This window comes from Saccoglossus kowalevskii, chromosome 12 (assembly GCF_978046115.1).
Source record: "Saccoglossus kowalevskii chromosome 12, keSacKowa6.1, whole genome shotgun sequence".
NCBI classification, from domain to species: domain Eukaryota; kingdom Metazoa; phylum Hemichordata; class Enteropneusta; family Harrimaniidae; genus Saccoglossus; species Saccoglossus kowalevskii.
In genome coordinates, this window is record NC_140652.1 from 22,040,912 (window position 1) to 22,068,371 (window position 27,460).

The 27,460-nt window shown below is 36.8% G+C and overlaps 1 protein-coding gene and 1 long non-coding RNA gene across 4 annotated transcripts; both read right to left on the reverse strand.

The window, feature by feature from the left end:
• Positions 1 to 15,784: 15,784 nt before the first annotated feature.
• On the reverse strand, positions 15,785 to 26,947 carry LOC100376770 (carbohydrate sulfotransferase 11-like). Of its 3 annotated transcripts, XM_085506507.1 has the most exons (4): positions 26,616 to 26,935; positions 23,598 to 23,738; positions 18,959 to 19,075; positions 15,785 to 18,223 (listed from the first exon to the last, which is right to left on the reverse strand). In XM_085506507.1, exons 3-4 carry the CDS (start codon positions 19,068 to 19,070, stop codon positions 17,259 to 17,261), a joined length of 1,077 nt encoding a protein of 358 aa, XP_085362633.1. In that variant the 5' UTR covers positions 19,071 to 19,075; positions 23,598 to 23,738; positions 26,616 to 26,935; the 3' UTR covers positions 15,785 to 17,258. The 3 variants fall into 3 exon arrangements, with proteins under 3 accessions (XP_085362633.1, XP_006814963.2, XP_085362632.1); XM_006814900.3 differs by lacking the exon at positions 23,598 to 23,738 and having other exon boundaries at positions 26,616 to 26,947; XM_085506506.1 differs by lacking the exons at positions 23,598 to 23,738; positions 26,616 to 26,935 and having other exon boundaries at positions 18,959 to 19,298.
• LOC144349664 (uncharacterized) lies at positions 23,823 to 26,340 on the reverse strand. The gene is made up of 2 exons (XR_013420040.2): positions 24,927 to 26,340; positions 23,823 to 24,456 (listed from the first exon to the last, which is right to left on the reverse strand). It is a non-coding gene; the product is annotated as an uncharacterized LOC144349664 (long non-coding RNA).
• Positions 26,948 to 27,460: the final 513 nt, after the last annotated feature.

Sequence of the window (27,460 nt, forward strand, 5' to 3'; positions counted from 1 at the left end):
CACGTATTTCCGCGTCCACCTCATTATAATATGTGCATCATGATTATTTAATAGCAATGAATTCCCTGCAGAATAAACCAGTCGGGGTGATTTCGCGCTAACACCTCCATTTCACGAATTTTCTTATTTTATTTAAACTACAAAAATAAATTAATCGCCCCGACTGCGCCAGTCTAGGCGTGCTACTTTGCGGGGGCGTTGTTTAATACAGTATATCATATCTCGCAGGGTCAAAGTTCATTGCGTGACTTTGTAATGTGTAACTCGAGAATAAACACGTGTGAATCCCAGGCGCAGCCCACATGTATTACCAATAAGAGTCATCAATCGGTGTTCTCTGAACTACTGAAATGTTATATTGTTGTCAGTTTATCGAAATTATATATTTCAATTTAATAAGCAGAATATTACAAACGACACTGATATTTGCCGGTGATTGTTATATTTGCTGATTACATTTGCGATTAATATTGAATAGTTACGATGGAAACAACAATACCACACCTGTATACGTCACCACGGTCAGTTCAAGTTCACGATTGGTCACTGAAGTATTGAGCGGTGTTGAATGCTATAACAAAGGTATGGATGTTTTGAATCATTTCACCACGTTCTGTCGTTAGTTAAAGGTTGTGATGGAATAACTGGTCTAATATTTCGAGATCGTAAACTAAGCCGAAAGTGGGATAACGGTCAGTATATCCACCGGGAGACAAAATAACTCGCCTTCGTTGACTGTAATACTTTACTGTTTACATCAAATATTTATCACGCTTACTGCAACAAGCTAAAGTTACCCCTGTCGGCCGTTGGCGTAGTTTTGGACACTCTTGTCAATCAATTTAGACAAATGGCGGCGTATTTTCGACTAAAGCTACAGTCAGCCCAAGCTAAGATGTTATTTGTTCGTACTGAACACTATCAGCGTGATTAAAAGTGGCACGCATACATTATAAAATATGGGACGTAATTCATATTCCCTAGTCATTAAGACAATGTCTTAAGCGGGAATTATTTTTTTTCTATTTATGACAAGCAACGATCAATATACATATTGCGTTATAAACTTATCTACCACGAATATAAAACACAGGTAGATGCCATTCAAAAAAGGAGTGGTGATAACGACGCGATTAACCATGTGGATTGGGTGACATCAGTCGTGAACCCGTTGTCATTCGAAATATCTTGATTGCGAGATTGGACGCTTTGCAATATCATACAATTTATTTTAGAGTCGCGTATCAGTGAGCAGGTACGTGAGTGCTGCCCTGTAGTAATAGAAACGTAGTTTGAAATAACCGTCGCAAACTTAAGTTGCTTTCCCACTTTGTAAGATCTGCAGAGTACTTCTCACTGATCCACGGAAGAATCATAAGACTTAAGATTTCGACCAGTTCCTGAAATTATAGTTCATCGAACAGAGTCCTATTGAAACCATAAAAAAATAAAGGCAATTATGAAATCTTTAAAAAGCTCAAGGTCAATCACATGCGTGATTACAGCGATGATACGTAAGAAATGAACGTTGTTAACCTTGCTTGTATAATGAGCAAATGAATGACAAAGATAACATATATTTTAGACATGTCATTTTATATATTTATTTAAAAAGCCGGACGTGGCAGCTTAAATTCAAATAACGGTTAACTTTTGTGATTCTCATATTTGCCAAAATTATTAAATTTATTTAACCTGAACACTGTTTGATTTTGTGATAAGCGGTGATATTCGTGTCTTTTTATCCCGGAGATAAAGAGGATGACGCTGCTTGTATTTTAGATACAACAGCCAATCATAATCTAATGCATTGTATAGTTACACTACTATGTACATATTACCCTGATTTCTATTGTTTTGTTCAATACATAACACAAATACACGTGACAGAAAGGAGAAATATCATGTGATGGGTATATAAAGAATTCAAAACAATCAGACGATAAAGTAATTTCAAATATACGTAGTATACATTTGGCAATCTCCATAGTACTATGGCAGAATTGTAATATACTATTTTCAAACGGTCCCTTGTGCTAATCGACTAATCAAATGCTATATATGCTAAATACTCTAATATAACTCGTTCTCTCAAGTCAAATATTCGTTTCATCTTCGGCCTCGACATTTTATTTCGGGTCGGACTTTATACCCCAGAAGAGTGGTCGTACACCCAGTCTGAGTATCAGGTATATTTTCAAATCTCGTCAAAAACGTCCACCCGTTAGAAAACGTCCAACTACTGCTTCATTTGTATGGCATTGTGTACAACTCATGTAAGATGATCAAATGATGAATCATAGCTTTGTGTGTAATTTCAAAGAAACGAAATCTATACAACCCTCCAGCATGGCTACGTTTTTTCACATTTTAAGAGGCCATGTTAGTTCAATAATTGGACCGATCATGCGCAACATGTTTTTAATTTGTCGTAGGAAACATAATATACAACAATATAATATTTTGAGAAAACTGACTTATCGTTTTCATTGCGAATGAGTTTGTAATATACTAGATGAGTAACGACCGACCGCATGTACTTAAGATTTTAGTACAATTTTGATTTCTCAACAATACAAATCATAAGATTAGAAAAATTAATATAATCACATACAGTAAAATTAATATAACCACATGAAGTAAAATTAATATAACCACATAAAGTAAAATTAATATAACCACATAAAGTAAAATTAATATAACCACATAAAGTAAAATTAATATAACCACATAAAGAATCAAATCCACACGGTATAAACTATGTAGCTAACGAGTCATAACATTACTTTCTAGGACATCATGAAATTGTTTTTGTTCCTGTTCGTGGCTTCATTTAGTGGTGAGTATTGTCATATGTCGTTACGAGAAATGGGGTTGTGTTTTCATCGAATACGATGATGATATTATTACTTTTCAGTATCCCGTAATTTGTCTTGAATCTACGGTGTATCTCGGAAATTTTATTGTTTCTGTTATAAATATCAATGAACACGAGATTATTAATTACTAGTACGCTATAAAATTATATATAATGCAAATCTAGTGATGGTACATGATACGAGTGTTTTTAATTTTAATTGTGTGCAGGTTGTTTGGGTAATCTAGGACAGTTGGGTCGTATGTTAACATGTACAACTGATAGCCGAGTTGTAAAGTCGGTAGTTGATTATGTTGGATATGGCTGCTTTTGTGGATTCGGCGGCGAAGGTGAGCCACTGGATGCCACCGACCAGTAAGTGATTTCTATACTGATTGTAATTATGATTGTCGGACAAATGTTACGTCACGCGAATAGACGGGAATGTAATCTACAACCCGCCGAAAACAATAACTGGAATAACTGTATCATAAACTTGGATTTGTTATAAAAATAACTACAAATAAATGTGGAATCCAGTTCAGATAAAATTATTAAATGTATGAAGATGTTTTTAGGCTGTTTAAATATCTGAAAATATTTGCGGTATGACACGGCAAAAGTTTGCTGCAAGTGATCACTATGGTGAACTGTTGTTGAATATCTGGATGATAAGTGACGTCACTGGCAATGACTCAGCGGTTGTTTTGAATTAGTAATATTCAGTCAAACATTATCGATATATTTGACATCTGTGGGAGAACAACTAGTGGTAATATGTCTTACGCTGTGTTGTGGACTAACTACAATTTTGGATCGCACACTAAACAGTGTCCTGCGCGAAATCACAAGCGCCTTTAAAGGGCGGCAGTCGTCGCGCCGCGTCCCGTTCGATATGGGACTCATAGCGACGTATACAACGCGTGTAAAATACATTGTTTATTTACATGAAATTCGAACACGCGCTGCGCGACGACCACCGTCCTTTAATTACTGGCCTAATTACATACTAATAATAACTCAATATATCCATACTCACGGGACATGAAGCGTTCTTCATTTCAAGACTTATATTCAGTACTTGCACAAAAATTAGGTTTTTAAGAGTTATGCTAATTAACACACGCCACTGGCATAATTGTGTTTATTTGTAGGTGCTGCCAAGAACATGATTATTGTTATGAGCAAACTGACTGTAATATTCAAATGTATACTGCTTTGTATGATTTTGAAACAGTCAATTGCGGTACCAGCGACCCTGAAATAATTTGTAGTAAGTTTTCGCCAGTCTTTAATGCAATTTTACATTTTATAACGATGCAATACATTGTGGGGAACCACCTCATTACTCTTCCTGTGATGGGATCCAACATAAAACAGCGCAATGAATGTGGTGCTGTATTGTGTCCTTATTAGTTTCTTATCAAGATTAAAAAATATATATACATACGCTTTAACAATATCATAATATTTTCACTGTTTCCATCACTGTTGACTTACGACCCGGAACTATCATTATTGTGTCACTTCGCACTTCGCAATCCGGAATTATGGCCCTTGGCATATCACGTTTCTTCGCACTTCCGAGTTCCTTTTGCAAGGAAGCCTAACCCTCACCCCAAGCCCTCAATTCAATTGTACATGCTCCTCTAGATATATAGGTGTCCTTTGAAGGGATTAAATTGGGGAGCGCTCGAGGGTAGGAGTAAGGTCAGTGTACAAAATGAACTCCTTCCCTTTGCTTATATCACGTCACTTTTGCACCACTTCCGTTCCGAGACTATTATCTTTGTGTCATTTCATGTCTCCGTTCCGGAACTATTACCCTTGTGTCGTTTCATGTCACTTTGCACTTCCGTTCCGGAACTATTACCCTTGTGTCATTTCATGTCACTTTGCACTTCCGTTCCGGAACTATTACCCTTGTGTCATTTCATGTCACTTTGCACTTCCGTTCCGGAACTATTACCCTTGTGTCATTTCATGTCACTTTGCACTTCCGTTCCGGAACTATTGCCCTTGTGTCATTTCATGTCAATTTGCACTTCCGTTCCGAACGCTCGAGGATAGGAGTAAGGTCAGTGTACAAAATGAACTCTTTCCCTTTGCTTATATCACGTCACTTTTGCACCACTTCCGTTCCGAGACTATTATCTTTGTGTCATTTCATGTCTCCGTTCCGGAACTATTACCCTTGTGTCATTTCATGTCACTTTGCACTTCCGTTCCGGAACTATTGCCCTTGTCTCATTTCATGTCAATTTGCACTTCCGTTCCGGAACTATTACCCTTGTGTCATTTCATGTCACTTTGCACTTCCGTTCCGGAACTATTGCCCTTGTGTCATTTCATGTCAATTTACACTTCCGTTCCGGAACTATTATCTTTGTGTCATTTCATGTCACTTTGCACTTCCGTTCCGGAACTATTGCCCTTGTGTCATTTCATGTCACTTTGCACTTCCGTTCCGGAACTATTGCCCTTGTGTCATTTCATGTCAATTTACATTTCCGTTCCGGAACTATTATCTTTGTGTCATTTCATGTCACTTTGCACTTCCGTTCCGGAACTATTATCTTTGTGTCATATCATGTCACTTTGCACTTCCGTTCCGGAACTATTACCCTTGTGTCATATCATGTCACTTTGCACTTCCGTTCCGGAACTATTACCCTTGTGTCATTTCATGTCACTTTGCACTTCCGTTCCGGAACTATTGCCCTTGTGTCATATCATGTCACTTTGCACTTCCGTTCCGGAACTATTATCTTTGTGTCATTTCATGTCACTTTGCACTTTCGTTCCGGAACTATTACCCTTGTGTCATTTCATGTCACTTTGCACTTCCGTTCCGAAACAAATACTACTTTTAGGTTACAAATACTTTCCTTTCTTTCTTTTTTGTAGAAACTGAAGAAGAATATGGAGATGAAAACAAAGCTTCATGTAAAGCGTATTTATGCAAATGTGATGCAGAAATCTCCAACTGTTTCGCAAGAGCTGCTTCCTCTTACAACATGGCCTACAGAAGATACGATCAGTCATTGTGTGGCGGTGCCGGCAAAAATAACACATCCTTCGTCCAGTACGTTCTTTTTCTGGTCACATTGATGATTGTAAACAATTGTTAGTTGTTATACTACTCAGTTATTTTCAGTGTCCTTGTTTGTTTCTCATTGTCGTTCGATCATTCAAATATATGACCAGGTTTGGTTGAAGAAATGCCTTAAAGCAGAGGAGTCGTCACCAGCGCATGCGTCAGATGGCCATAGCGTGTCAAGCGTCTACCCGCGAGCCTTTGCGTTTTTCATTGTGTGTTCCCGCGCGTGCGCAGGTGACGACCCCCCCCCTCGTTTTAAACCATAGTCTGTGCTTGAACGTTTTGCAAGGTGGACGAAATACACATACTATTTGTGTGGTATAATATGATTTTTTTAAAAAGTTATGTCTAATAAAACGAACCAAATAACATTGTAGTGAATCTGACACTGACTCACAGATCATTCAAAAACAAAACATACACAATTCTCAATTTTACCCTGTACGTAGTTTGATTGAATGAAACAAAACAATCAGGCATCGTTTCTAATATGAATTGACCCTTCACCTCAATACCGCATCCTCCTAATACCTAATTACACTAATGAAGATTTCAGCAAGAGTGGTTGACAAAGACAAAAAAAATTCAAAACTGAAACACTAGAGGGCGTTAATACTCATTGATATTTGTGCACTATCGTTGAACACCAGAGGGCAGTATTGCCTTCTAATAGTTCAGGCACGAACCCGTCTACAATATCTCGTTACTGCATTTTATCCCCGAGATGATTTACTGCATTGCAAACGTGGTCTGTATGTGCTACATATATATATATATATCATGGTGACATTATTCGGGCTCATAGAAATGCGCCATTGATGTTTACACTTAATACCACCCACATACAAAATATAATACTTATTGTTATTAACTCAGAATTCGACAGCATTTGGGGGAGCGACGAAAATGACAAGATTGCTTTCCTGTATTGCTGCCTAATGGGTCGCAAGAGATCCTCATAGAAACCCCGAAGTTGTTCACCATGAAATAATTCGCAAATCATCACTCTGGTAAATACATCTGAATCAGCCAACATACTGTTTTCTGTGACCAGTCACATATTATAATCTTATTAGTTTTTTATACATAGTATGAAACGGTCAACTGGGATTATTGATCATTATCAATAACTCTAGAAACAAAATATATAAACAAAAACTCATCATTTTGTGTGTGTATTTAAAAACAGTGATTGTTTTATAAAATTAGGAAACTGAAGTGAATTTCTTATAAATATGAAAGCGATACAAATATCATACATGGCATACATTGCCGAACATCGCCGGCTTCGCTGATTCTTGCACAACAAAATCTTGCTTGGTAATAACAGGGACTAAAAGCGTAATGTGTTACCCGCATCTTTATTCGCTTGTCAAATGACGGTCAAGTACCCTACACCAATCAGAATGCATGTAATGAAGAAGCTCTGACGTCTATCGCGATTGCGCATGTCTGTTAAGTCTAAAACGGAACAATTTTGCAGACGAGCTAGTGCTCGGAACGACTGACGAGCACTGACAGTACTGCTTGACTACGCATAAAAAGGTTAGTTTACTGATTTTGTTTACCCTTTTTGCTGTTTATTTCCTCAGCCATGTGTTTGAGTTGGTCTGTAAAACTGGACAGGGCCTGTGATTTGGCAAATCGGGCGAGAGAAAAATCGATCGCCTGACAACAAAAAATAAACACTGCTTTAACGGTCTTTAAAAACAAATATGCCGAACGTCTATGGTACAAATGATTACAGTTGTTCCCCCCACTGTTTAGTAGAGCTCACTGGCGACGACATCCATAATCATAGGCAACAATACATGACTGCCCCACATGGCCGATGCATGAATGATGGAGAGGTGAAAAGCAAAACTGCCTGCTATCCGTGTTGTACAAATCGCCCACTGTGATTGGTCGATATTGTCATCCTTGGCATCACAGAACGAATCAGGTTGCATGTTACACGGTTACATTACAGTTTGCAGACATCCCAAATGACCGGTTGTGTTTCTGTTCACCGTGAAATTGATGTTTAGCCATCTGGCCATGGGTTTAATACAGTATACAATGCCATGACAACTGGGTAATTAGGTAGGGTTTTCATTTAATTTTAATTTTAATTTGTTTTTCATTGCACTCTTTGGTGATTAATACAATAATCGTAATAATGTATAATCATGGTCGAACTTCAAATCCAAGTTGGTTTTAATAATAGATTTTGACAAAATGACAAAGTCAATAGACAGTAAGTAGGCAGTAAATAGGCAGTAAAATTAATTAAAATTAATCACAGCTCTGTCGGAATGAGCATAGCTAATTTGCATAAAATTAAAAAAAACTGCTAATTTGCCTAAAATAAGTGTTTGGATTTCCTCGAAAATATGGTTAGGTAGGTTTACCGAAAACAAGCAATTTTTGTTCTTTTTGCCTTGTGCATTACATATGATTGGGGGAAAAGTTAGGGGTCTTTTGAGGCAACTATTGAGGTGAAAATGATGTTTTGTCTCGTATTTGGATATGCATGTACTAACTAAGACAACTTATTTACACATTCAGGTGATGTTTTGGTGATGATCTGTGCACTTTTAGGTGGTATTTTTCAGCCACCAAATATTTATTTCAGTCAACAAGAGCGTGCATAAGGAGTGTATTAAAAGTTTCCCAATATTGGACAGGGGATTGTAACATTATATTAATACATAAAATGTGTAATTTCAGGCTAAGTATGGATGAAGAAAATAACCAAAGAAGTAGGAGGAAGAAAATTAAAAGAAAAACACCACCACCATAGGAGTCACAAGCACAGCCAGCACAGTTCAAGGTCCCCTTTTGCAAGCCATAAAATACAGCTGTAGAAACAGAAACATTGTGTCCCTATTGTGCTATATATTGTCTGTCTAATAACCAGTTATTTACATTTTGTGACCATTTGTAGATTATATTTTGAATAGGTGGTTCCAAAGTTTTAAGGTAGCGAGAAGGGAAATACAAGTTATAGTTTAATTGAGATTAGGACTTTCCTCGCCAGTTACTAAGCATGTAGTTATGGCAATGTATATGTTTTCAGAAAGCTGAGATATAGCAGAATACGATCATGTATGTTTTGTGATCATGTATGTTTCGTATTGATATTTGCTCAGGGGATTAAGTTACAATTGTTCCCGTGAACCTCCTAAATATAGAGTTTTTTTGCTAGATTGGCCGTTTCTCAGTGTTCCTTTTTTCTATGTTTCTCACTGTTGCTTTATAAGATAATGATCTTTGAAAATTCGTCTCGGAATTTGTATGTGCCTCATAGTTCTGGAGATAAAATCTGTTGAACTTTATAGACTAAATTTTCATGTTCTCAAGGTCGTAACTCAACGTCAAGGGCTCACATAAACATTCACGAGACATCATATTTGAGCCCATTTTGTGGCGAATAGATTGTGGAATTTGTACATCGTTCGCTCAGAGAAAAGTGTTAAAAGATGACATCTTCAATAGTTATGATAGTCAAAAATTAGTTTCCATAAAAACTCAATAAAATGTTTCTTCGAATTTGGCCACTTATAAACAGCTAATTAATTACCAAATGCTTACCATTCCCATCATACTTTATAAATATACAAGTATCAGATCTGCGAGGACAGTTATATCGTGAAAACATGGTTGGTTGTTTCTTAAAAAGTGTGTGCTAACTTGAACAAAATGGCGTACCGCACAATTATTTTGTCAAGCCCCTTTGTTATGTTAAACAGCGTCAACAGTACAATCGGTCCTCTAAACACAGGGTGGGCCATCATGACAGCATATATTTACTTACGGGATGTTTGCATATCTTTCTGCCTATGGAGAGTGTACCCTTATCGGATTCGTTATAATCAATTATTTCCAAGTCAGCACTGTTTTTTCCTCCCGACGAAAAACGAAATGTAGCGTTGGCCATGCTCACAGAGAACCACGAGCGGGATGGTATTGAAGAGTGGTTCCAGACAGAGGAGGTGGTAATTCCATGTAACTACTAAATTTGCGCATTACGCGACGACCCTTTCCAATGCCATGAGCTGCGATCACCAACTTACGGTTTACATCAAAAGAAATGTCCACTTCTTATTGAAGCTGGAAAAATGTCAGTCGTGGAGTTGCATTTTGGATTCATGCACTTATAGTAAAAATAGCTCCCCCAGCCATGGCGGATGTTCGTGTTTTCAGCCAAAACGACATTCCCGTTTTTACAATAATGACACATCAATATTTCACTGCCAATTTTATTTACAGACTGTAATTCTACCATTAACCAGTGTCTGTATCTAGGATTTCCATGTCGATGCCGTCATTGTCTGAACTGTCGGTGTCACCGTGACAATCACTCAGAACTTTTGTTGTAACTGTCGACAGGCTCTTCTTCAAACCACTCTGCGGGCTGACGATAATATGAGCCCAGGTCACTTTCATTTATGTTTACTACCAACTACATTTTTTGGGAATAAACTTAAATTACGCACCAAATGCATTGCGCACAGTAAATTTGGACCAAAGATAAAAAAAGTACACAATATAATGTTTCATAATCCCAATTTTTTTTGAAAAACGTTTTTTTTTTCTAGTTTTTCCCCTCTCGCTACCTCCTTAAGTACTCCTTGGTGAGCCCAATTACACAACAAGTTTTTATGATATGTTTTTTTTTTACTCCCGTGTGTGAAGCACAAAAGGGAGTCTTTGCAGTTACCCTGTCTGTATGTCTGTATGTCTATAACAATCTATGAATATTAATTACCTAATTTGCATGATAATTAGCTGATTTTTAGCTGTTCCAAGACTGTTCCACTGTTTTGGTTTGGTTTGGTTTTGGTTAAAAATCTATGAATATTAATTACCTAATTTGAATGATAATTAACTGATTTCAAGCTGTTCCATGACTGTTCCACTGATATTTGAAGAACCACTCATTGGATTTTGATGAAACTTGGCACATGGATGCTCTGAACCAATACGCAGATTTGATTAGTTTTGGGTGAAAATCTATTAATATTCATTACCTAATTTGCATGATAATTAACTGATTTTAAGCTGTTCTATGACTGTTTCACTGATTTTTGAAGAACCACTCATTGGATTTCAATGAAACTTGGCACATGGATGCTCTGAACTAATGTGCAGATTTGATTATTTTTGAGTAAAAATCTGTTAATATTATTAATTACCTAATTTACATAATGATTAATCAATTTTCGGCTTTTCCACTGATATCTCAAGTACTAATCATAACATGTCAATAAAACTTGGGACATAGATGTCATATGACACTGCACAGACCTGATAGTTTTTAGGGTAATATCAGTACATATTAATTACCTAATTTGCATAATTAATTAATTTTCAGCTTTTGATATTTCAAGTAGTAATGATCATGTTTCAATGAAACTTGGTACATGGTTACTTGAGGACTGTGCAGAGACCTGATTAATTTTGGGATAAATAATTGTGCCTATTAATTACCTAATTTGCATAATTAGTTAATTTTTTGCTGTTCTATGGCTGTTGCACTGATGTCTAAAAGCCACTCATTGGATTTCAATGAAACTTTTAAAGAGTACCCATCACATTTCAATAAACCTAGGACTATACACCATATTAGTTTTTGGTAAATATTTATGCTTCTTAATCACCTAATTAATATAATTAATTAATACTGATATCTCAAGTATTGATCATCACAATTGAATAAAACTTGGTACATAAGTGCTCTAGGACAATAGACAGCCTGATTAATTTTTGGTTAAAATCTGTTCATATTAATTCTCTAATTAGCATAAATAATTAATATTATTTTGGTTCTAATCACATTTCAATGAAACTTGTTACATTGTGCAGACCTTATTAGTTTTACACTTAAATCTGTTCATATTAGTTACCTAATTTGCATAATTAGTTTTCTGTGTTTCCATCAACATCTAAAGTTCAAGTAATTTTGAATTAATTTTGAATGTGTCTCCAATACTCTCAGCACACGGGAGTTCTTTCTAAGCTTTCTTTGATTTAATTTGGACTTTGAAACATATATTTTTGGTGTTTTTTGTCATTTTTGGTCAAAATTAATATGTTGGACCTTTGTGAGCTTGATTACATGAAAGGTTTTGATGCAGTGTATTTGAGAGTAGAGAGTAATATATCTTATAAAGTCACGTGAAATTCAGTGCTGATTAAAATTTGGGCTTTGAAATATGTATTTTTGGTGCGTTTTTTGTCAGTTTTTGTCAAAATTGATGTTTAGGACTTGTGTGAGCTTTAATTACAGTAAAAGATTTGATGCAATGTATTTGAGAGTGATAGCTCTTATTGAGCATCTGATTATAAATTGGGCTTTCAAACATGTATATTTGGGGAGTATATTGTCAAAAACAATTTTGGTCAACCTCAGATACAAATACATGTAGACTACAAATGTAATTCCCTGGGGACACAAAATTATAAAACAATATCAAGTGTTGAAACTTGCAATTGAGTAGGTCAGTTTCAAGTTTCTTCTTCTGTAACATAACTCCAGGAAATTTCCACCGCTTTAAGCTTGTCATGTCACTGAATTAGTTTATTGCACTATCATATTCTTGTTTTGAAATTTATTATAAGTATTAATGATTATTGATAATATTACTTGCCAACTCGGAATATAAATCAACTACGGCATGGCTATAATAGTGTCTCTATGTTTACAACATTTCATCCTGCTTTAAAACAGAAAGTAACATGAACAATGTTGTTTATGTAACAATTATGAATGTTCAAGAAATTTAAATAAATGATTGCATCATGATAAATGTCTATTGTATGCATTTGTTTCCGAACTTCAAAGATGATATTACTAGTCTATTTGCAGGGAAAGGGTTTATAATATGCTTCTCATTTACCAGCAGTCACACAAATAAAATACATGTAGTCACATATCTTTGGTCCAATCATGAACTCCTGCACATGCATCATGTCCTTAATATGAGATGTATGTGCTTAAGATGATAAAAAACAATATATAGCTGAGTTACGACTGGATGCACGGAAGGTATATTGTATATGCCGGTTTTTTGACTACTGATAATTCAAATCGGGGACTAACAGAAACAGCAGTACAATCTATAGTGCTTTATTAGTATGAAGATTGTTCACCCTGATAACATCTGTAATGAAATAAATCATTGTATCTGAAATGCAAAGTTTCTAGTTACTGAGTAATATTAATTAGTACAATAATTGAATGATTATATAAAGTGAAGAATATATATGTTATAAAAAATGAAGTGAATTGATTTTTTTTATAAAATGTGAAGAGTGAAACTGCAGAAACCCATAAAAAGTGAAGTGGGAAGAAGCCATATTATTTTTTACCCATGTGGAGGCCCGTCTGTCACACTAATGAAACTGTGGGAGAGTAGTTTGTGGATATGCTACTGCTCATGCTAATGGCAATTATAAACGACAGAGAGACACACGAGCGTAGTTTACGTTAGCAAAAACACAGTATTGGTTTATTGCAATACGAAGTAAACTGACATAGAGTACTGAGGCAACTGGTAAAACATGAAATATAACAGAAATCATGGGTATTTTAAACCCTCTATGCGAACGTGAAAGGAAACACATTTAGGCATAAACTATGTAACTAAGTTTCAAATATAAGCGGCAAAACGAGGCTGAACTGTTATTGGTCAAAGTTAAAGCGAACCTAAACGCGGCCTTAATTTATAGTTGTGTATATTCTAAACTGTATTCGAAATAATATTGCAGTGGTTTAATTTTGTTTTAATTATAACTAACTTGGATAGGCATTTGAAGTGCTTGCCATGGAGGCCATTTATGGAGGGAAATAATTAACGAACGAACATATTTAACATCCGGGGACTTTTCAAAGCTATGACGTTTTAGTATCTGATCGCATTCGTATACGCCATTGTTCATAGCCGTTCATGCTGCCAAGCATTGTGTACTATTAGTATAAACTCAACTTTTATATGCACAATGTGCTTTTTAAAACTTGGGTTAGAGCCTTATGCGTTTGAACCACAGTATTCTGAGAGTGAAAGCCCAATTGCGTTAAAGTACCGTACTTCCCCGATCGTAAGCCCCTCCCGAGTATGAAGCCCATCCCTATGTTTTTACTTGGTATTTATCGAGTTGAGGGCATTCACGATTATAAGCCCAGAGTGTTTTTACTGGTCGTCGACGATATTCTTTAAAATATGCGTGTAAAAGGTGTGTTTCATTTCATAATAATCGTGTTTGGCATGTTAGTTTGGTTCATGCTTTTAGTTTTATGAGAAAACTCGCATTAATTTCAAGTTCAGAGTGCATGACGAACATACACAACGTGATTCGCATCGTTTCTATTCTGTCATTTACTCAGGATGAACATCGATGTTGCAATTCTGGAGTAATCCATATTTCTTTGAGTAGTAGCCTTCGAAAAGTCAAAAATGTGATCGTCAAGGCGTGTACCTGGTTATTGGGCATGGTTTACTTTGAGACTATCATGAAAGGCCTAGGGTTTGAACGATGAGACATGTTGGCGAGCGAGAAAGGTGTTTAAATTCTTCCTCCACACTCAGTTTACCCACGGTTACTATTAACCGTCGTTTATATTTCGGAAATTGCGAATCGCCAGTTTTTAGGGGAAAAAATCATCGTTTTTTCGTTGCAATCAGTGCTACAGATCGCATTTTAACATTGCGGTAATTCACTTCCGCATTGCGCTAAAAAATCATCGTCAATAATCGGAAAATTTCATCATTACGACACATCATTTTGATTGGTTAATGAAAGACATGACCTGTTATGTCAAAGGAAGTTGTTCCAGGTCAAATCGTGCTGAAAAACCTCATAGTGGAAAATTGTTTTGCGTCGAGAGTTTGCGTACGATCGAAAACATACCAAAACGAAGATAATGAAAAATGCCTTCGTCCACTGTTTCCTCACAGACCCTACCCATTATTTCACCGTAAATTCAGAAGGTATGTAAATCGTATTGTAATAAAGTGTGTGTGTTTTTTATGAACATGTTTGTTTCTTCATTGTAAGTATCGTTCAAATCAATGACGCATTTTTTTTTTCAAAAATAAGTATTATTTTTCCGAGCCCGGCGTGGTGAACGAATATTTTTTGGGGATATTTTTTCGTTGTTTACAGTGTTTAACCCCAAAACAAAATCATTTTTTTTCTGAGTTGGTCTTCGAGTACAAGCTCATCCCTTACTTTTCCTTTACGTGTTCATGTCTCCGGGCTTATGATCAGGGAAGTACGGTATATTGTGACGATTCAGATCAGTCCAGTGTGAGTGATGAGAGTATAACGTCGACGATGCCCCTTGTTCGGATGAAAGTTTTATTTCAAATTACACGGAAGTCTGTGAACAATCTGCTTGGTGTTCCTGTGACACTTGTCCCATGATTTGCCAGTGCAGCCCCGTGAATACATGGACGAAAATGTTTCCACCACCACCCTACGAACTCAAGATTGCATACTCCAGCATCCATACTTTGAATAATTTGCACGCCGCACAGTGCAGTACTGGAAACAGCATTTATTAGACAGTTAGACAAAAAACAAAACAAAATAATGTTTGTATGTTGATATGCTTGTAAATAACATTAACGTAAAAGTCGAAACAACCTAGACTAGAAGTCAATTCACCAGTCCAGCCAGCTATGGCTTCCTAAGTTGCTTATATTTAATCAGATACTATTTCGTCATCATGCTTTGTTACCTTACCTGTTTATACCTCATGAGGGCGTTTTTTTATGGCAAGATGGCGCAAACGGAAGTCCTTCGCAGGTTTATGGTTTCTCATATTTAAATCATCATAACTCTGAAGATAATCATTTTTTTATTTATTTTTTTCAAATTTATAATCAATATACATAACTTGATAAATACAAACACCAAAATAGGCTCTATTTAGTTCCCCTTTAAACACTTGTGATAGACTGCTCACTTCACCACCAGAATCCATAGTTGGATATAAAGGGAGGATGAATCGAGATAATTTATCATGAATTGACTCCGCTAAAGAAACAGTTGCATTTACACTCGTGGCTGTGGACTGAGAATATCGCAATTCCATCGGGAATAATTCAGGCAGCGAGTAAGTAGTCCCTGTTAATCAGCGAGGATTAATTTCACATGCATATATTTAAGAGTTCCATTGAATTTGTCAACCAAAGCATTCTCATAATACTCGACAACGAGAAAGGTAACCCCAGGCCTCTACATTGGGCATTTCAAGCTTCAAACTGCAGACGGCCGCTACTCAATATCATACACTGGTTGCAATACTAGTATATAAAACAGAATACATTTGAAACAAGATCAATTTTCACTCGCATATATACCATTCAAACAATCATCTCTTTAAATGCAACTATGACGCGGCATCCATGCCAAAAATAACATTTTAGGATATTTATTTTTGTAGCTTCGATTTTTACGTGCAATCATTTTATTTCACTATTTTCAAAATGCGATTCCTACAAGCGGTTTTTATGTGCAATTATTACACATGCGTGCGGGATATGGATATCTTGCAATAAAGCGCAATATTGTGTATTTTATGTGTATATATGTTCACATTCAAAATACGATTCGTGGAAAAAAATGATTGTTTTCAACAAAATGTCACGTCTGAATATTTACTTCTATCCAGTGTGCTCCAATGCTGCAAGTGAAAATAGGATAGGCTGACTAGCGCCATCTGTCGACAAGTATTGCAAATTACTTTTATTTTCTTAAAAACGTATTTGTCAAAAATATGCGAAGTGACAACCGTCGATGTGCATAAACGTGGACAAAGGTATGTTACGTAATAATAACGGAAATGAAAGTTTATTGATACATAATTATTGTACCAGACATTGTGTATTACTGGTGATGAGATGAAGTACAAATCAGTACAGTATCGATCAGTGGAATATGCTTAAATTCTGGTTCGACCGAGTTTGACCAAATGGTCGAACCTAATCAGATAAATATTATCTGAGGGTCACATAACTGACTTGATCGGCGAGTCTATTGCTCAGTGGGTGACACAATACAAGTTTCCCGAAAAAATAAATAAAACAAGTGAAATGGATTGATTGCATTTGGCGAGCACGCTGTGTACATCTGCTAATTCAAATAACAGTCCGTTTCCTGAGTACGTTCCAACCACATAAAGTTGGTTGCGAACTGAATATCGTGTAAATAAGAGTTTTACATTAGAATTGACAATAAATATTCGGGTTTCATCAATACTCAAATGTCAAATGAATGCGTGCAACATGTTAGTTTGTTCATATTCATTCTATTTCATGTGTTCACTCGGTCTTGTTCGATTATCTGCGGCTTATCATAGTCAAAAAGTGTAAAATCAAGTTCATATTTTTTATATAAACGAGAAAGTAGTTCCTCGGGAACAGTTGAGTAGTACTTCGAATACGTGTCGTCGTGAGAACTGTTAGTCACGTGAGTGTCATATGATGGAAACGTAACCACGTGACGAGCATTAATTTTTTCTAAAACGTAGAGGGCGTCTTCTTGTAGTTTTTCGAACTTACCAATAATGTCGTAATTCATATTACACGCTCTACCGATTACAAATATCGGAGTCCAATGCATGTCCATATCCTGAAAACGTGTTTGTGGATCCGCTAAATATTTGACAAATTCTAGAAATGTGACGTCAGAGCCCGTTTTCAATGAAGACAAGGACGGGTTTTTGCGATATTTTGCAATGATGGATGTTCCGTATTTTCGCCGAAATCTAGAGTTGTCAATGTTTTCTAATTTGTTACGATATGCAGATAGTATTCTATGAAATGGTTCTCTTACAAAGAGTACCTTCGTGTATGTATTCACTCTGACATTTGCCTCGGGAGTTGAGAGTGATGATAGTTTCGGGTAGTGGAACTTATGCTGAACAGCCTTGTGATGCAACGAATCTGTGGAGTTTACTTGTCCTTGTAACACGAGAAATACACGTTTCCAGCTGGTAGTGGCGACTTTTGGAACAGCGCTAAATATAAACCGGTAGTTGTCATTGTAAATGGGTGATTTCCCACCCAGTTTAAACGTTACGCCATTCTGTCTTGCATCGGCACACCCTTTCCTTAGGACGGCTATCCTATGCTTTTGAATTTTGTCGCGGAATAACTCGGTCGAGCTGTTAACGGCATGGGTTTGTTTCCATGGCAAATTGTACGACGTGACATTTTCTACGGAATCTTGCAAATACTTGGGATGGAATGTTGACGGAAAGGGTCGCGTTAGGTTTCCTGAAAGACAAACGGACCAAAATAGTTTGAAAATAGTATAAACAACACAAATAATTGTTAAGATTGAAAGTTGTGATATAATAATATACTAAAAAATGCTCTTTCTTTACAGTGTATTTAGCAGTCATGTGATTTAATTCCCGGTGACGTCAGTGTCAATGACCCCAAAGTTAGGGTCAATTAAATGAATTACAATCGCGCATGGAATTCGAATTATTAGTACGCACCAATAATTCATAACGCAAGGTCATCATTTCAACGAACATAATGTGATATATTATACAAACAAATTGTGATCGGCACAACAATATTAATAAAGAACGTGCTAACAATTATCCATATCGCCGCTTCAATGTAAATTAAAGTTTGGTTCCCAGTGCGCTAGATAATCCATGGGATTCTGTCAGTGATTGTAGGCTCGTTCGCAGTTAGGTAGTTATGTGTACAGTCGATATCCCGAGCATAAAAACGAATGAAAAATAATTAATTTACTTCCAGCTACGCCATAGTGTGATAGCCAGCCATTTGGGATGACAATTTTCGTGATTATTGAACAAGGCTGACTACAAATGACGCGGTAGTATAATATAACGTACTTGGGCGAAAATACCACGTGATGTCGAAACCAACAAGTCGTCTATTGGTTCATTCAAGCAAAAGCGTTTCTTACAAAGATGGAGGTTCCTCAATACTCGGTAGATTGTCAATGTATTACTTAGATGAGAAAACACATACCTGCAGATGCTGCTAACAATATGGTTACCACAAAAAGCAATCCCGTCAAAATGATCAAAGACTGTTTACTGTATATTAATCTCGATGGTTTCGTCTCTCCCGGTGATGCCATCCCGTCTGTAAAAGAAACTAAAATGAAGAAGGCGTGTTTCTCATTCCAGATCTGTGATATGTACAGTCGCATTAAATTATCGTCGTGTATTTTTCTCGACAGCTTATTGTTTCACTACTCGAAATATGCTGTATGGTTAGAGGCGGTTATTCGTGAAAGAGGTGAACCCATATGGTTCGGACTAATCCAGTAGAAGCCTATTAACACATCGGGACATTTCAGGTTCACTTTAGTGCCGAAGCCGGCAGCGGTGACGTCTTATCGCAGCATCAACTCATTTTTTTATTCTGACACGTCAATACATTTTTTTAAAACATAGTTGAACTCTGGTGACCTTGCCCTTTGTTATATAATATAATTCCCTTTATCATAGTTTGTTTCAATATAAATATGCATTGTCATAATTAATTTTGAATACAAACAAGTTTTGGGGTTGAAACAACAGTGGGGAATCAGTCTACCGAATGTCCTTAAAAGATGTAAATATCTTACAAAAACATTGGTGTCTTATTTGTTTAATTATTTTAAGGGACATAATTTCCAGCTTTATTCAAAGTAATTCAGATATTTTAGTATAAAAACAAATGTCTCATTCTCATTGCAAAAAAAAAGTGCTGCATTTAGATGTGAATAGATTCATAAAACATGCAAGATAACAGAAAATTTTAGCTGGCTTTAGTCCAAGTATTTTGTACAGGTGTCTGTAAAAAATTAATGATTCACTGAGACAAATATGAACTGCCTCATTGTGTGACTACTGTATTATATGAAAAGTAAAAAAACACCCTTTATGAATAGCTATCATGTTGCAAGCTCTGCTTTGTATGTAAATCAACTTAAATAGTTAGTTGGTGTCCAGTGGAGGGAGAAGTCAACAGTACTGTTGCCTCCTGAGAATCTACATCTTCAAACACTGCAATCTTTGAAGTGCGTTTTTAAACTAGTATTATAAAAACTCTATCATTCTGTTCTAATAGCTGTCTAAATATACTGTGATTTGGTCACATAAATATCAATTCAAGAGAGCATTTTGACCTATTTCGAGATGATCAGTCAATTGTCTGTAAAGTGAGGCATATTTAACAATCAAAAACATTACATGTTATTTGCATGAAGCACGTGAAGTGGCGGCGGCAAGGGGGGTCGCCCCGGGAAAATGTAGGGGGCTGAAGCTGAAACCCTTTGTGTATTTCAGTCGATGCGATGCAGTTGAATAGGAATGCCTGTATTTCCTCTCAAAATGCAGAAAATAGCGTCTAGACTTCATTTTTTCCGGAAGAACATGCCCCCGAACCCCTCGGCGCGAGGGATGGTGAGCAGACCCCACCCCCCTCCCCCAATGCAAAATTTCCGTGCTACCGCGTCGTCTCCGTGGAAATATTAAATAATTGCTATTATATCGTTCAATTAAATTGACTACAGCAGACTCAGCGTGCATCTAATTAATATTCATTACTTTCGGACTACTCTATTAACACATAACAATTGACCATTTTCCGTTCACTGCGAGAATCACGCGTTATGCGTGAAATCGAAGTAAAAACAGGACAAACAAAGGTCTTAGCGTCATACAATCTCCCGAACTCCGCACAGTTCGATACGCGTTACGTATCATCACTGCACAAAGCAGCTTTGCATAGGACTCATTTGCATAATCGATTATTAATTAAGCATGGAAATGCCCCCAAAATATTTTCGCGTTTGTCGAATCCCACGCGACGTTTGACGCCACAACGACGCTCATTCATTCACCGAAAGTATATATTCGTAATTATATTATACCAGTATATTGATGGTGTTAATCCATTGATTTGATTGGTCCAAACACAAAATTTGCATATGCCATCCATGGTATATTGGCTGATAATGCACGGCTAAACCAAGTGGCCCTGGAACATGAATTGACTACAGGTTTAATACGAAAATACATAAAACCGGTATTATTTGATTTTTAGGGAAATATAGTGGTTGAATTTTGGAAGAATATTGAAAAAAATACTGAATTAAAAACATCTGAAAAGTTATATAACTATAATATTGCTTTTTGTTAATGGTGGGATCCAAGTTGTGAGCGTTGGTCGTTGGGTGATTGTCGTTCGCCACACAAACCTAAACCACCGTCCCTCAACACCGTGAGGTGCCTAAACAAACGCCAGAACGCTGTGTTCTCAGTGTTGTTACTTTGAGATGGATTGCGAACTTCCAACAAAGAAAACATGATCTTTAAATACAAGATATAATTGAGGGATTTAATGACATAAAAATGCAAAAAACTATGAGTCACAGGCAAAAATGTATGCCACCAATAACAACCAGTGTCCGGTAGCGGCAGCTGACAAAATTGCAGTGCACCCGGGTAATTGCCATCTGTTTAAAAAAACACGGTATATGGTATTGTAATTCTCCACTATGGGTAAATAAATACAGGAGAGGATGAAGGTAATTTCGAAAGCTACAGATTTGTGTCGAGTGTACACCAACCACTGTATTAGAGCGACGGCGTGCAAAGTCTTTCGGCCGGAGTTGAGACAAGTACGTGTCACAAAAACGATGCGAAAATCCGATCTTACACCATCAAACTTACCCCAGAACGACGACAAAACTTGTCAGTCATACTCTCACAAAACTTTGGTTATACCAAAGGTATCCAGGTCAGATGTTGGAACTGAGGTCGCTGTGCCAGTCGCCGTACATGATACACCGCGTCCCGCCGCGTCTCAAATTTCGGTCGAACCAAGTACCGCTGAACGTCAAATATCTCCAGTTACAAGTAGTATGATGAGACACAAAACCGGTTCATTTCACAACTGTACTTTCAATGGGCAAATTACAGTCCAAATTGTACAAAAACCGGAATGAAAACGTGGAAAATCCAAACTGTACACGACCCTGCATTTCAAATCGCGTTGTGCGTCAGTAAAAGGTCAGAAAGGTCATCCTTTGTTATGCTAATTTGTGTGTTTACGCTGCTCTATTCAACGTCGATATGTTTATTTTTTTATGTGGAATAAAAATTAGCTTGTATTCAATTTGAACTGTGTTGCGCATGTAATTTTTGTATGTATTCAGCGTACAAGGCTAGTACATACTATTCTTATAAATATTCATGTTCAAGGGCCATAATCATGATCTTTTAGTAGATGAAAGTAAACTCTTTTTTTACTAGTTTTATCGAATTGTCAATATACTGGTATAATATAATAGCAATAACCCCCGCCGAAGTTGGGTATACCACTTGATATTGCACAATTCACTACAATTGCTTAAATAGAACTCTGCCAGGGAGATTGTCAATCTCTTTCCCAGAGGCCTTTGCGCTTTACGCAATCGTGTCTCTGCCACAGGCAGCCTTCAATTTTGTGGTCAATCACCTCACTACGCACGGCCATTTTTCCGTGGTTGTTTCATTTGAAACCAAACTACAAAAAGTGGGAAAAAAATGTATGTGACATCCGAACTATTCATTAATGTCAGACTTCAGTTAATACGTGAATACGAACCATTTTATCGCGGACTATGTTTTGCAAGGTAATGTTACTGCAGTGAAATGGCGCACGTGATACACTAAAACTTGGAGGAAAAAACGTTCTGTTAACGAATATAGTTGGGAAAAAAACATTAAATACTAATTTCACTGAAAGGGGTTTCCTAACATTTCCATTCATCTTGTATTCTGGTGAATATTTCAATACTATTTCTGGTTTGAACGGGTTCGATTTTCCGCGTCTAACTGTCATAGAACACAAAGGTTCTTGTAAATTTATAAAGTTAGTCATTTATTGCTTTCTCATCTGGGAAAAGATTTCACTTTTCTAACGCAATTCATATATATTTTAATCTAATTAACGGAACATTTATTCGGAGCCATGGCGTGAAACGTCTTTTCAAATCGATTAAAGTAACCGAGTGACTTACGCCTAACTTTGTTAACCGACAGGGTCTTGTAGTTCGAACATATTCGATTATGCAAATGAGTCCTATGCAAAGCTGCTTTGTGCAGTGATGATAAGTAAAATAACGCGTATCGAACTGTGCGGAGTTCGACTTAACCCTGCAGTACATGTTAAGAACCATTACTCAGTAGCCATGGCAACGAAGGTGAATATTCATTGTGCTCGGCGTTTTCGATCCGCCTCATGAAAAAATGACCTTTTTTTTATTAAACCGAATAAGATTTTCAGATCACCAGTAGCTGGTGGGCTGAAGTCGCGAATCTTGAAACGAACATAGGGTAGAGGCGTCCGAGCAGGGCAAGGTAACAAGAGAACGAAATTCAACCACGGTTATACATCCTTCCTACATGAAAGAAATTGACACCGCTGTGTAGTTAATTATTAACGCACAGCAGAACGCGGTGGACGATCGCTTGCATCACGGTTACTAAAAAACCGTGCTTGCATGTACACGCCGTCGAATAAGCACTGCTCGCAACATTTCCTGATATATTCAGCCTTTTGACCAAACAGTAACGTGTCTTAAATAGCAGACCACTATAGGGTTCCTGCTGATATGTTATGATGTACTTACCTATAAAAAATATAAATAATATCGGAGATGCAAGATCCAATATCGCACGATGCTCTTAGTACAGTAGCATTTTATCAGGGGGCTAAGGAGTTGTATCCGAGTCCTTAGTTAAATGTTCATTGCTCAGCAAGAGTGACACACCTGACAAAAAATATTTAATTTGTTCTCGTTATTATGACGTGTATTTATTCACTATTTTTAGATATGTTATTTTATTTATCATCATTATATTTTGTATTACATTAATTGTCGCAATTAGAAAAAAATATTGGTTCTCATGTAGTATATCTCACAATATCTCCCGAATTATCGCAATATGGAAATTTAAAGAGCGGTTGTCGCCGCACCACGTCCAATCTGATTAAAATCTGATGTAGTGTACGGGCTTTAATTATTTTGGCTATAAACATATTTTAATTTTATTTTTTATACTTTTTGTTATTAATTCCTTATTTTATTATTATTTTACTTTTATTTTGATTTTGTGTTTTGTTTTGTTTTAATTCCGCCCTACCTACATCTGATCCGACGCCTATGTAAGTTCCGTTCAAATCTCGCGTAAGTAACAGCCAATCACAGCCCCCCTTTTATACAGGCTGTCGGTTGCTCACTTTTCAGTGTAGCGATACTCTACTTCTGTACATTATATTTTGCCCACTTGAATAAACCATTAATAGAAAATTGCTAGTATATTTTTATTTACAAAAGAAATTCCACAGCATTTTACAATTTTTGTCATTACATTGAATATTTTTTTCACTTCCAACAAATGTGTACACTTCCAGATACATCTTCGCCAGCCAAGGTTCGTTCATTCAGTCATCGCTTCAATTTTACATCAAACACTGAGCATAATTATCTAGAATGGAAGCAAAAATTAGGTAAATCGTAATGCAATGCAAACTGATTTTAAATTGTATAACGGTCATCGGCCCACCGCATCAACGCAGAAAATTGGAGCAACAAAATATGTCTTGATCAATTCCGATGTGTTCCAAATAAAAAATATTTTATTCCAGTCCAAATCAGCTCAATTACTTTAATAAAGAGTTATTGTATAATGTACAAAATGTTGATACATTTCGATGAATATTTACAGCTACGGCTTCAATACCGTAGACGATTTTGGCCCGATCGTCAACAAAACATCACCCGTCTCCAAGGCAAGCGACTGGAAAAAGACACCGGTGTTCGGTCGAACCGGTGGAAACAAAATCGCCACTCCCAGAATAACTACGCAAAATAACGATCTAAACTCGAACCATTCGAGCCACAATATTAACATAAAAATGACTTTCGTTGCATGTACCATTAATTAACTAAACTTACCGAAAAGCCGTGTTATTCTCGGTCGCTAACGTCGGTATAATCCGCCATTTTATTTGAGTGTGTTTGCCACTCTGCCCGGTGACGTCATCATGTGCGCTATAGAAGGAGGTCTGTGATTCGTTGACTAAAATCGTCGATAGTGCTTCTCGTTGAAATCTCGTTACATAGGCATCGGGTCAGATGTAGGTAGGGCGGAATTAAAAAAAAAATCACAAAATCAAAGTAAAATAATCAAATTAAAAGGCATTAAAAACAAAACTAATAAAATAAAATGAAATAAGTTTATAGCCAAAATAAACACTCGGCGACGACCACCGCCCGTAAAAATAACTTCATAATGCTATCATGGGACACTGGTAATGCAACAAAATGTTTTTTTTTTTCAAACGTTATTTAAATTTTGTGATAGGTGCAGAGAGCCGTAAGTTCTCGAGGGCACACTGCATCACGGGTGAAAATAACTTGTCTACCCCCACAAAGCGAGGCAATGGCATTCTATCGTGATATATTATTACAAACCGTCATTGCCTCTCACTGAAGTTGTTGTGGAAATTTATTTTCACAAGTGATGCGTGCATACACTACATCACGGGTGAAAATAACTCGCATACGTCACAACCGTTAGCGCGCGACCATGGCGATCTGTTTATTATTACACATGTTTTCAGACTTTACGAAAATCACCAGGAAGTTCGTACGAGTTCGCACAAGGGCATTGACTCGTTTTAAATTGCGTCGAATGATTTTTTTAATCCGGCGTTACATTCTATTCATATGCAAATGCAAATGTTAGTAGACGTGCTTTCTTTTACGCTGTAGACGCCAGGGTTAGGATAGGAACTTGCTGTCGGGTCTACGTTTCTCTAGGTCAACTACTGTATGGCGAATGTACGCACGTGACGAGCGGATATCTGGAGTTAATATTAGCTAAGTTAATCACAGTCCCTCTATCACAGGGACTTTGGGTCGATACAGGAAACGTTGGAGAGAGAAGGTGAGAGAGAGACAGCTGTTTACGTCGCACTAGTTGTCGCTAACTGTGTGGGGCTAATTATGTATTTGTAACATAACGCATGATCAGTTGTTGGTTACTTTGGCCTGGTAATTATTGAATTTGTATTGATTAATTTGGTTTGCAATGTGGAAAGGACTTAGTACTGATAATTAATGTGAAGTTATTTTGGCAATTATTTCTAAAGCCTGACTGTGGAGTATGGGAGTACAATTGTATTTAAATGAACAATATGCATATTGAATCTATAATTCAGAAATATAACCGTTATGTATGTTAATTTTGTTTTCTTGTTTTATGTGTATAAACATAATATAATGTACCACGTTGTGCTTATTGTGTGCGAGTGCTCGAACGTGACCAATCTGATTAAAATAAGATCCTAGTTTGGGCTTTTTTTTTTTTTTTTTTGCTTTTTTTTTGTTAAAATAATATGAATGATATTATTTAAAAAAAAAAAAAAAAAAAAAGCCCAAACCAGGATCTTATTTTAATCAAATTGGAACGTGACTTTCGTGTGTGAACAATAATAACACCCGAACCTGTGACAAAAGGTCACGTTCAGTCCCTCTTTAGAGGGGTCTGTGAGGTCACGTAGACATTTGAAACAGCACGGCTACGGGGTGCGACTAACGACTTACATGACAATCATATGAAAAAACAAAATATTTACATACACTGGTTCGCTCCGTTGCTGTCAGTGGAAGTGAACATTTGCATAAACACAAAAGACTCTATTCAGCGCAACGTCGCGTGTCCCTTGAAAGACGAATACATTCTTCCTACCACAGTAATATCACTGGTCTTGAAGCGAATCATTCTCTATAGTTCTGACCATCGCTCGTTGCGGGTAAATACTTTGTTGATTTCGACGATCGAGGTATTGATTTGGATTTTGTCTTCGCAGATAGTCCCAATGTACCTGGCAAAGTTACAAACGATAGTGCGAATGTGTGCAATCGTTTACACCAGCCAGAGGGACTGTGCACCAGGCTGTATATCCTTCGCAACCAAACACGTCATAAAGTAGGGGTCATAGGTTATGCACACGGGGTCAAGGTATTGACTACCAATACGAAATTCAGCGCTGCTAACTTCAAGCTTGCCAAGTTCTAAATTTGCTAATCGCGCGAGAAAAAAAAAACTGTAATACAAGGCGGTATAGATAATACAAAACCTCTATGCTCGAAATAAGCTGTACTCGCAGCGACAACTTGGTTGGTCGAAACTCCCCAATTCCCGATGGCCGTTGTAAAATAATAAGTTAGTTACATCTCGGTTACTTGAAACACATAAGTCACTGGCGCTCCAGATTCCTATACCGTGGCCACCATGTAACCTTGTACATATACATGTAACCTTGTACATGTAACGAGTACATATTCGATTGAAACTAATTCGACGAATTAACATACGAAACAATGACGAAATAATCATGAACAATGAGAAGTTACTGGTTGGGCATATTAGGTAATAGAAGAATAAAATGGCAAAGCTGCAGTAATAATGAAATAACGGGATA